The sequence below is a fragment of the Borostomias antarcticus genome (genome assembly GCF_949987555.1).
Source record: "Borostomias antarcticus genome assembly, chromosome: 18".
In the NCBI taxonomy this organism is placed as follows: Eukaryota; Metazoa; Chordata; class Actinopteri; order Stomiiformes; family Stomiidae; genus Borostomias; species Borostomias antarcticus.
Window position 1 is genome coordinate 2,211,754 of NC_140251.1, and position 12,500 is coordinate 2,224,253.

Consider the following 12,500-nt stretch of genomic DNA (forward strand, 5'->3'; position numbering starts at 1 on the left):
GGTGTTTTATTGGTTTTCTATGTGTATTGTGCAAACAGAACATGGTGTCAGTATGTTCTCTAGACGTGAACTCAGAGATGCACTGGGGAGTTAGCCCGCTGTTAGCCTGCTTTCATAAACTGGGAGCATAAAAGGTGACCGTTTCCAAGAAAAACACCAATTTTTACAATTAGCAGTGTTGTTATGCCAGCTCCAGGCCTGTGGTCAGGGACTACTACAGACTAATCGTAGGTCTAATGCAGTCTGTCCAGCAGAGATAGACAGAAGTGATAATGGTATACAGCTCAGCGGATGCCTCGTTTGGGGTGGTCTCTCCCTGTGGAAATGCCCTCTCCCCCCTCCCCCCTCCCCATAGACCAAGGAAAAACTGTATCTCTGCACTGCTATGACAACCTTTCAGATATTAGTGGTCTCTGATTGGTTGATTTTGGATCCCCCAGTGCATTCTGGACGGTTCTTATTAGCATGATGAAAGACTGGTCTGTTATTTACTGTATTTGGTGGAGCACACTCACAGCAGTTGGAGAAACTGTATTTACGATGAGACATCAATTCTGAGTGGCTATCTTTGTGTCCCAGCTCTATATGGGCGGTTACCTCTGGATCTGTCATCATTGACATCAGCATCATTTCCCATCACCCCCTGCATAGAGTGCCGCTCGCCCAAGCAGCCAAACACAACACATACTGCAGCCTGCACGGAAACACCTCTGTTAGTTTAACCCGCATGGCAGCGCTGGGCCGGCCTTCTCTGGCTCTCGTTCTCTGTCCTTGTCACCTCTCCTCTCTTTCCCTCTCTCCTTTTAGATTTTTTTTCTCCCAACCACCTCTCAATCTCCCTAACCTCTCACTTTCTGAACACTGTCACTCTCTCTCTCTCTCTCTCTCTCTCTCTCTATCTCTCTCTCTCTCTGTCTCTCTCCCTCTCTCACTACTGCTTGTACCTCTAACACTACTGCTGGTACCTCCAACACTACTGCTGGTACCTCTAACACTACTGCTGGTACCTCCAACACTACTGCTGGTACCTCAGTTAACACTACTGCTGGTATCTCTAACACTACTGCTGGTACTTCCAACACTACTGCTGGTACCTCAGTTAACACTACTGCTGGTACCTCAGTTAACACTACTGCTGGTACCTCCAACACAACTGCTGGTACCTCAGTTAACACTACTGCTGGTACCTCAGTTAACACTACTGCTGGTACCTCCAACACAACTGCTGGTACCTCTAACACTACTGCTGGTACCCCTGCTGACAGTGTTCTAGTCCTCCCAGCTGTAGCAGGGTGGGTGGAGTGTTGTTGGTGGATGGAGTGTTGTTGATGAGCCTCTTGTAACACTTGAGCTGGGTCCTTTGTTCGCGCCGTGTTCTTCCAGGGAGACAGGGCACAGGCCGTCCCTCTGAGAGACGCGCGCTCAGGGTTGAAGAGAGATACATTACGTGAACTCTGCTCACATGGGTGAGATTGTGTCACCACACCCCTCATGTGAGGGAGGGCGACCTCTACAACCACCATCACTCTCTCTCTCTCACACGCGCACACACATGCCTACGCCGACACACACACGCACACACACGTGCACACACACGTGCACACACACACACAAGCGCACACACACACACACACACACACACTACCTCCTCTACCTCAACAACAACTTTTGTGTTGAACTATCCATCAAACCCAGCTCTTTATCTGTGGACTATAATGCCTTCCCAATGTGCTTGTCCAAATAAACATCCATCTGTTTATCGGCCCCTAATCCTACTTTTAGGGGGCTTATCACTGTGTGTGTCTGTCCCTCTATCCAGTTAACACAGTATAACTCAGCTCATCACACACAACATGCAGAGAAGCTGTTCGTTTTGATTTCCATTTCAGCGCGTCTAAGCGGTTCGTGAAGTATTTGTGAAGCTGTGATCCATTGGTTGGGTCTGACGTTGTTTACGGTCAGCGCAGACAGGTTCTCTCTCTCTCTTTCGTGTCTTTGAAGCTGGTTGGTTATATGACAGTTTCCCATGTCTTTACACAGTCCTTTGCATTTTTATTGATACAAAAACTGTATCTCTGCACTGCTATGACAACCTTTCAGATATTAGTTGTCTCTGATTGGTTGATTTTGGAGAGAAGGGGAGAAGGAGAGAAGACGACAGCCTTCACGCGACCTCCCCTGCGAGTAGCAAGAAACGGTGCAAGACCGGCTTGCGAAACTAATGTCGCCAACACTTTGAAGCCTAGCAGACAGGTTGATGTATGCTATCTGGGCAGGGGGCAGAGGGGGCGGGGCTTGAGGGGGAGGTGAGACAGGGGGAGGACCAGCACGCTGACCCCGCCGCCCCAGCGCTCCGCGCCCGGCTAGCTAATCATTAGCTGGATGAGATACGTAGCAGGAATGTGTAGGGACGCATCTTTGTAAGAAAAACAACTTACATTGTCTCTTTCTGGTAATACCAGCGGACGGTACCAGGGGCTGTTTCCCGTCTCCACATCTGCCGTTTTAAAACCATCGCTACTTTTTTTTTTTTATCCTTCCGTTTCCTTTTTTTTGTTTGCTTGGCATCCCGCGCTTTTGGAAAAACCCCATGTCCCAGTAACCCAGAAGCCCCAGCGGTGACGTGTGGGATATGGCCCGCGTGCGACGTCCACACCCCGGAGGTCCTGAGCGTCCGGTGACTAATGGAAGCCTGTCCACTGTTGTTTCACTCCCAAACGCGTCTCTCTAAGGGACAGAGCTGTCCATTCAGCCTGGGTGATTAATGGGCGTATCAGCGTTGGGCTTCTAGGCCTGTAAGGCAGCGCGGACACACTGACAGGACCGGAGACATTTATATCCGGGTAGAAAGGAGGCAGCCATCGGGTCATCAGCTAATGCGAAATCTATTAGCGAGAATCATTTAGTCAGAGAGTGACATGTGCTTACCATTTGAAAGAGAGAGAGAGAGAGAGAGAGAGAGAGAGAGAGAGAGAGACAGGAGGATGGATGTCAGAATCCGTCTGTTGTTGACCTGACCTTTTGTTTTTTTGGCAAACAGATTTATCGTAGACACAAAAGGGAAGGCAGGGACAGCCAACAGCTGATCTGGGACGGTTAAAGAGAGACGACATGCCTACGGGCTACCATGGAGAAACAGCTGAATACTCACAACAGTGATGTGTACGCATATCCTGGTGTGGTGTACACACACACACACACACACACACACACACACACACACACACACACACGCATGCACGCATACACACACACACACACACACACGCATGCACACATACACACACACACACGCACGCACACACACACACACACACACACACACACACACACACACACACATAGGCACACACACACACACGCGCACAAACACACGCACACACACACACACGCACACACACACACACGAAGAGCTCCTCCCTTGGCTGAGTTTTGACACTGATCTCCCTCTTTCAGATTGAGAGAGAGAGAAGAAAGGAGTGAACGTTCACTGAGCCCCCCACATTCTCACTATGAAGACTGGAGACTGGGAGACTCTGAGCGCACCTCAGGGGGACAGAATCCGCCCCCCCCACCCCGTCAGGAGCTCTCCGCCCGGGTCTAGAAGGCCGGGCATGACCCTGTCCTGGAGCTCTGGACGTGCTTTCTTCCAGGGGAGACCACGGCCGACTCTAGCCCACCCAGGGATGCTTCTGCTGGGGCTGATGCTGGTGGTCTGCCCGTCTGCTGGAGAGACCATCACACAGAGCGTCCCCAGGGTTAAGCTCAGCTATAAAGGTAAGAGAAAAAAAACTGGTAATGACGTCATGTTGTTGAACTTGATGATAGATGTATAAATGTATACTATATCTATTTGATGGCGATGGGGGTAGAGTCACCCTAGTTGAGGTCTCGTAAACTCTGAATCAGTCCTTCATCACGTGCTGTATGTGTTTCACTGAGTTGTTTGGCCTGGAGCGCGGGTTATCTGTCTCAGAGGGGACATGCTATCTGATGGAGTCAAACATAAATGGCAGCTATTCCTTTGCTGTCAGTCCAGCAGTCTCAGCGCCTTCCTTAAAGTAACGCTGTGAATGAGCCGTCTCTCAGGTCGGCTCTGGGGTTATTATCCAGTCCTGTGTCTCTGGGGTTATTATCCAGACCTGTGTCTCTGGGGTTATTATCCAGTCCTGTGTCTCTGGGGTTATTATCCAGTCCTGTGTCTCTGGGGTTATTATCCAGTCCTGTGTCTCTGGGGTTATTATCCAGTCCTGTGTCTCTGGGGTTATTATCCAGTCCTGTGTCTCTGGGGTTATTATCCAGTCCTGTGTCTCTGGGGTTATTATCCAGACCTGTGTCTCTGGGGTTATTATCCAGTCCTGTGTCTCTGGGGTTATTATCCAGTCCTGTGTCTCTGGGGTTATTATCCAGTCCTGTGTCTCTGGGGTTATTATCCAGTCCTGTGTCTCTGGGGTTATTATCCAGTCCTGTGTCTCTGGGGTTATTATCCAGTCCTGTGTCTCTGGGGTTATTATCCAGTCCTGTGTCTCTGGGGTTATTATCCAGACCTGTGTCTCTGGGGTTATTATCCAGTCCTGTGTCTCTGGGGTTATTATCCAGTCCTGTGTCTCTGGGGTTATTATCCAGTCCTGTGTCTCTGGGGTTATAATCCAGTCCTGTGTCTCTGGGGTTATTATCCAGTCCTGTGTCTCTGTCATCTCCCGTCTCCGTGGTAACTGTTGATTCCAGCCGGTTACATCACATCACAACCCGAGGAACACCTGCTTATCAGAACTGTTTCATAGGGCTGTGACACACACACACACACACACACACACTGACACGCAGACACACACACACACTGACACGCAGACACACACACACACTGACACGTAGACACACACACACACACACAAACACACACACACAAACACACACACACTGACACGCAGACACACACACACACACACACACACACACACAAACACACACACTGACATGCAGACACACACACACACACACAAACACACACACACACACACACACACACACTGACACGCAGACACACACACTGACACGCAGACACACACACACACTGACACGTAGACACACACACACACACACACACAAACACACACACACAAACACACACACACTGACACGCAGACACACACACACACACACACACACACACAAACACACACACTGACATGCAGACACACACACACACACACAAACACACACACACACACAAACACACACACTGACACGCAGGCACACACACACACACGCGTGCACACACACACACACACACACACGCACACACACACACACACATACAGTAGATAAATACTCACTTGGCCGCAGTGTTAAAACCAATGGGGCTTGAAATATGGAGAGGCAGATGTGAGAGAGCGTGTCTGGTTGATCCACCAGTGGGCTCCCTCGCTGGAGAGCAGGGTCGTAGGTCACTGAAAAAGCCTCCCAACTACATGTGTGTTCCATTCTGTTAAATAACTCTCCAATTATTCCAACACTTAATCCCCCATGGCCTTACAAATCTTAGAAACAACCATTGTCATAGTAGTCCTTTGACACATTTATGAGAGCGTAGAGAAGGTAAATATTAATTTAAATAGAAATAGAAAGAATTATACTGTACTGAAACAGCTATACGCGGAGTATATCACGATGCTTAGAAGACTGTACGTCAACCTGTCATGCATAGATCCCCCGTGGTTGTGGTTCTGGCTCTGTTGAGGCTGTATATTCTCCTCCTGCCTGCGTATTCACTGCTGGTTAAACCCTGTCTGTTTGCTTTGTGCCACAGTGGGAAAGCTGAAGGTTGGTTGGCTGTGGCTCCATGTAAACACAATCTACCTCTCAAACTCTCCACCCTCCATTCTATCCAGGGCTGGACTGTAAACTAGGGTTTGAACACAAAACCCACTTCACTCTTACCACCAACCACCTACGGCCCAATTGTAGTAAGTAAAGACCCAAACCCTAGTCTAACCATGGCCTTGAAACTGCCCTCGTAACCACATCATAAACTCTCCCTAACCCCAACCTCTAAACTCCAAACCTCTTGTACCGACCAAAGGCTTTGTTAAACCATAGTTTCATGAAATAGATGCATATTAGATGTCAAGAACTTCCAAAATAAATATATGTATATCGTAGCGGCAGTAGTAATTATTGCTTGGGATACTGTTTACCTAGCAGTTTGGCCAGCCTTGAGCTAAATAGTCTGTCTTTCTCCATTCTGGTTCAGCACAAAGTTGTAGGAGTTTGGCATAAAGCACCTCACTCTAATTTCAAGATGTAGTCAAGATTAGCAATAGTGGGAGTAACCTAGGGTTTTGGTTGAAACACATTCATGTCAGTCATTTGGGAGCGACGCTTTTAAGAGTGTGTAATACTGTTGACCTTACGAGCTCGCTGGGTGCAGCGGTGGGGTATGAAAACAGGTCCATGTTTGGTCGACCCCAGTCGGACGACTGAGGAGTCTAATCTGTCAAAGTAAAATCATCCTACTGTACACACCCGACACAGACAGGGTGCACATCATCCCCAGCCCAACACACACATGGTGCACATCATCCCCAGCCCAACACACACGTGGTGCACATCATCCCCAGCCCAACACACACATGGTTCACATCATCCCCAGCCCAACACACACATGGTTCACATCATCCCCAGCCCAACACACACATGGTTCACATCATCCCCAGCCCAACACACACGTGGTGCACATCATCCACCGCCTCATGAATACACTCTTCAAACGCAGAATCACACGGCAAGGACGAACACACACACACACACACACACACACACACACACACACACACACACACACACACACACACACACACACACACACACGCGGTACCACCAGACCACCGCACGGTTAGAATGAGTGAGGAGCAACATGATCAAAGAACAATCATCCTTGATTGAATGCACTCCTCAAAAACAACCTCTGATCTCAGACCGAACTAACAATCTTCCACTCAATAACCCTTCAGAAGAGATTCCTCCTGACTCTTAAAAGTTATATCAGTAATTCTCCTAGCAATAATTTCTAGCCTTAGGAAATCTTACTACTAGTAATACTACAGAGTTGACCCCCCCATCTCTCTCTCTCTTTCTCTCTCTCTCTCTCTCTCTTTCTCTCTGTCCCTCTCTCAAAATAATCTGGCCTCAAAGTAAATATTTTCATTTCCAGCCGTTAATGTTTTGAGTATTTCATTTATTCTGATATGGGGGATTGAACTTGGATGATATACTGCAATGTGTGTCTCCCCCAAGGTAAAAGACAGACTGTTAGACAGTTGCCAGTGTTGCTAGTGTCTCCTCCAAACTAAACTGTGGTCATACAGTAAAAAAACACATCATACGAGATGTAGTCTGACTCTCTCTCTCTGTAAATAAGGTAAATCAATTTCTCAATAACTCATGAGCTGACCTCAATTCAGTGTACCAGTTTGCTTTACAGCAGTTACATCATGTGACAGTAAATCCTTTTTCCACCCCGGTCCTGTTCAAGGACATTTCTAAACGAGGTCTGTGAATGGCAGCAGGGGGGCATCCTGTGAAACCTAAACCTCAATGTTCAGCCCATCTCACCTTGTATCGTTTTTCCAAAACAGAAGGGTCTATCTTTACACATTCGTGTTTGTTAATCTCCTCTCGGCGTCATTGGTGCACATCTGAACCTATCGTATGACAATGTCACTCCCTATTCCAATGAAAAGGAGTTGCACATGCACAGGTTTTCCTGCGTGGGGAGAACTCAAAAAACATTTCCATTTGAAAACAAGTCTTGACATTGACCGTAGCCTAAATTACATTTATCTGGAGACAGGGAGATAGAGAGAGAGTCAGAGAGAAAGGCAGGGGAGGGGAGAAAGGGAGAGAGAGAAAGTGGGAGAGAGAGAGAGAGAGAGAGAGAGAGAGAGAGAGAGACCATCTAAAACAGTTCATCAGCAGGGTCTAAATATTTTGCTAGCCACAAGTTATCATCAAGCCACTGGATCTTACGCAAATAAATCTATGTGTTTTAGAGCTCCAGTGTTCCAGCTCTGGGACTAGTATGGAGCTGTGGAGGGGGGCTGACGAGGGGGAAAGGTCCTGGGTGCTAAGCTAAGAGCTAACAGCTAAGCGCTAACAGCTAAGCATGGGAGTTTCAATGGGTTCACACAGACGTGTGTTTACAGAACAGATTAGCGTTAGCCACAGGCTAGCATGGCTAATCACTCTGAGGTTTAGTGTGGAGAGGGCACAGGGGCAACGTGTGGCTGTATGTGTGTGTGTGTGTTGTGTGTGTGTGTGGGTGTGTGTGTGGGGGGGGGGTTAGGGGTGGTAGAAGTTCAAATATTGATAGTTAGTAACCTCCCCAGCCTGGCACCCAAAGGGTAATCACAATGTCAATCCCCTCATAGTGGTTCCCTCTCAGGAAGGAGTCTGTTACCTCTGCCCCAGCAATATAGCAGGGTGAGGGGTAATGTTTTCGCTGGCGTGTTTGTTTGTTTGCTTGTTTTTTTGGCTGTCTGGAGCAGGATTACACAAAAAGTACCTGACCGATTTTCATGAAACGCGGTGGAGGGGTGTAGTATGGGTCACCTACCAACCCATTAAATTCTGGGGTTAGGGGAGGGTCCTGGAGCCACCCAAACACGACCTGGTTGGCCAATCATTTTTTGGTCTAGGATTCCGCAAAAACTACCTGACCGCTTTTCATGAAACTCAGTGGAGGGGTACAGCATGGGCCAATTTAGAGCCCATTCAATTTTGGAGCAGATCCGTGTACAAACATGTACATCCAAACATGGCTGGATTGCAGGGTTCTCATGAGAACACGTGAACGGAGCCTGTGGATGGCAGGGTTCTCATGAGAACACGCGGATGGAGCCTGTGGATGGCAGGGTTCTCATGAGAACACGTGAACGGAGCCTGTGGATGGCAGGGTTCTCATGAGAACACGTGAACGGAGCCTGTGGATGGCAGGGTTCTCATGAGAACAAGGGCGGAAGATCCCGGCTGAGGTCTTCAGCGCCGAGACGTTAGAAGATAAAATCTTTCACAAGAATAACACAATAACACAATCTCAGAGTAATGTGCAGTATGTTATATAAAGAGCTCTTTGGAACGCCATCTGACATGCCTGGTCTCCGGCCCACGCGGGCGCGACCCCCCCACATCGCCCAGACAGCTTTAGATTTGTGCCGATCCGTTTGGCAAACGATCCGCCGTCATTTGAAAAGTCAAAACAACAGCTGTCTACTTTGACCCACGATTGGTTGATTATCCACACATTTGGTGAAGAAGACACCATAACTCTCCACCGTGACAGACACAAAGGTAGACACGGCCAGACGGACGAGCGTAATGGAACCACATCGCGGCCCACAAGAGGATCAGCTGCTGGGAAACACGTGAAGTCACATGTCCAACACCTGCTCCCAGAGATCAAGAGAGGAGAAAACCACTGGGTTCAGCGAGGGAGATCTAAGGATGGTTTGTGGAGGAACGGCAGGTGTTCAGGATCTCCTGTGGAGCTTGACTCATCATCTACTGGCCGCCCCCCCCTGACCCACCCTGGCAGATTCATGTGTCTGTAGTGATCTAGAGATTCAAGGCCTTAGGGATGAATATGAGGTCGTGACCCCAACATCAACCTGGCCTCTCCCTTCCTCTGCCTGCCTCGCTGTTCCTGCTTATTCATTTATATTACTCACTTATTCATTTACATTACATTACTCACTTATTCATTTATATTACATTACTCACTTATTCATTTATATTACTCACTTATTCATTTATATTACTCACTTATACATTTATATTACATTACTCATTTATTCATTTATATTACTCACTCATTCATTTATATTACATTACTCACTTATTCATTTATATTACAATACTCACTTATTCATTTATATAACATTACTCACTTATTCATTTATATTACTCACTTATTCAGTCGCACAGGAAGAGGAGAACGTACATGCTGGTGCTCATAGTGTTACTGTAGCTATGATGGCAGTTCCTCTTAGGGCCGCTGATAGGGCCCCTGTGGAGGTGCTGATAGGGCCCCTGTGGGCCGTTGATAGGGCCCCTGTGGAGGTGCTGTGTGAGCGCATCTCCGCCGTGCTGGTAGCCTCCCCTGGCTTGTCCCTGTGTGCAGCGCAGCTGTTGAAGCACGGAGGATTAAGTCATGCCAAGACACGCTTTCTCTAACCTCGGCACAGGAAGAGGCCGCGCTCGCTGGCGCGTTTAAACACCGAGCCTTTATTATGACGGAGAGAACATTTCACCCAGCGAATTGAACTCTGACACTTTAATACGACAAGCTTTATCATTGATCTCTTGAATGTGTGTGTTGGTTGTATGACATGTCTCTGTGTGAACGCTGTTTCTGCGCTCGTTTAACTCCGTTTTCTCTCGCTCCCTTGCCTTTGCTCGCCCCCGTTCTCTTTTTCCATCCTCCTCCTCCTCCTCCTCTCTCTCCATCAGAGCTGGTCCAGGGAGGTAGTGTGTCAATGTTCCTGGGGGCCTCTGAGGGCCTCCACTCCCACACTCTGCTGCTGGACGAGGAGAGGGGTCACCTACTGCTGGGGGCCAGGGACCATGTCTACCTGCTGGACCCCGATAACCTGACCAGGCGCCCCAGAAAGGTAACCCCCCCCCCACACACACACACACACACACACACAAGTATTGCAAAATCACTAGAGCGATATCCGTCTCCCGAGTCTGAGATAGCTTGGATGCTAAGTGCTAACTAACCTGGACAGGATTCTGATTGGACACAGTAGAGTTGAATACAGGCCACATTCTGGTCGGGACTCAAGTCTCAACAGCCCAGCTGACTGACTTGAGTTCCCCCCGCAGACACGAGCTGTCACAGACGTCAGACAAGCAGACTCACGCTTGGAGTCTCCGCAGGCATCCCAATACGCTCTGCTATGTGCCTGAACAGTTCACCACTGGAGCAATCACTTAGTTTCTCATCCAAACTGTCGTGGCGCACCACTTGTCCTGACAGAGACGGAGGTATTTGGTGTTTAGCTATGAGGACAGGATGTAATCAGTTGTGCATTGTTGTGTGGAACGAACAGTTCTCACTCAGCAATCATCTCAGGCTGTCTGTCTGTCCTACAGTGTCTCCGTTTGGGGTAGGCTCTGCTCTTGACCTTCAACACACTCTGTGTTCCCTCCCCCTGCACACACACACACATATACACACACACACACACACACATGCACACACACACACACACACACACACACACACACACATGCACACACACACACACACACACACACACACACATGCACTAGCATGTCTATACCACACCCGCCCCAACACACACACACACACAAACACACACATGCACTAGCATGTCTATACCACACCCGCCCCAACACACACACACACACACACACCCCAAACCCAGACTGAGAGAAAGAGCGTTTGGAGGGATAGCATATGTTGACTCTGGTGGATGTAAGTGAGTGTTTACGCAGCTGCGCCTGATGGAGGAGGGAGACGACATCATGTTTATTTGATCTCTATCTGGTTGTTTTAACTCTTAGTCTGTCTCAGTGCGTCGCCTCGCTGTTGTGGTTCTGGTCAGTGATACCGATGCCGAGGAGATAATCAGGATTAGACATATTTTAGGAGAGTTGTGTGAGTTTCACCATAAATAAGACAAATATAGAGAAATTTGTCACAGTATGGACTCGGGAAACACTGCTGTCACATGTTAGCCCCTGGATTATTAGTGATTTTTTTAGGAGTTGTACGGCATCTGGCATAAGCCCACATACCGAGAACATACCGGGAACATCCTGGTACTCAGCTCTCACACCGCGCAACACAACTGGTAGCTACAGGTCTGCCAGGTACCCCAGGGTACTAAGAGGCAGCTCGTCGTTTGTTCTAGTAAATACCAGGTAAATAGTAGCGTGTGGAATTAAAGTGAAATTCTAAAGTCTTTACCGTGATGTCGGCCACTGGGACTTCGGTTGCTCTGTAGATTTGTGTGTCTCAAATCCAGCTAAAGCCAAATTCCTCTCACAAGCCACAGACTGTTCTGTATCAACACATGACATGCTTTTCATCTATGTGTGTGTGTGTGTGTGTGTGTGTGTGTGTGTGTGTGTGTGTGTGTGTGTGTGCGTGTGTGTGAGGAGTCTGCCGACCCATAAGTAAGTACGGCGATGGCTCTCCTTGGTAGGATTTAGGGGGTGAACATGCTAAGTACATAAGCCTGTTATAACACATGTGTGAACTTTGCTGCGGTACATACGAGGGACACGGGGAGTTAGCCCCTCTTTACACGCTAATACCACCGACTGTAGGTGTTAATACTAACAACAGAGATCTACAGCTTTAATCCCCCAGGATAAATCCTCTAGAGAAGAAAGAGAGAGAGAAAGGAAGAGGTTTACTAAATGTGTTGACTGATATTTAGTATGCTTTGTTCTTGTGTCTTATACAGCTC

General features: G+C 48.2%; 1 protein-coding gene across 1 annotated transcript in view; it reads left to right on the forward strand.

The window, feature by feature from the left end:
* Positions 1 to 3,512: 3,512 nt before the first annotated feature.
* sema3d (sema domain, immunoglobulin domain (Ig), short basic domain, secreted, (semaphorin) 3D) overlaps positions 3,513 to 12,500 on the forward strand; it is a gene marked incomplete at both ends in the record, with an annotated part of 31,635 nt that continues 22,647 nt past the window's right edge. The window contains 2 exons of the mRNA XM_084453213.1: positions 3,513 to 3,777; positions 10,507 to 10,667. Coding sequence (XP_084309339.1) covers positions 3,513 to 3,777; positions 10,507 to 10,667 — 426 coding nt within the window. The remainder of the gene's footprint in view (positions 3,778 to 10,506; positions 10,668 to 12,500) is intronic.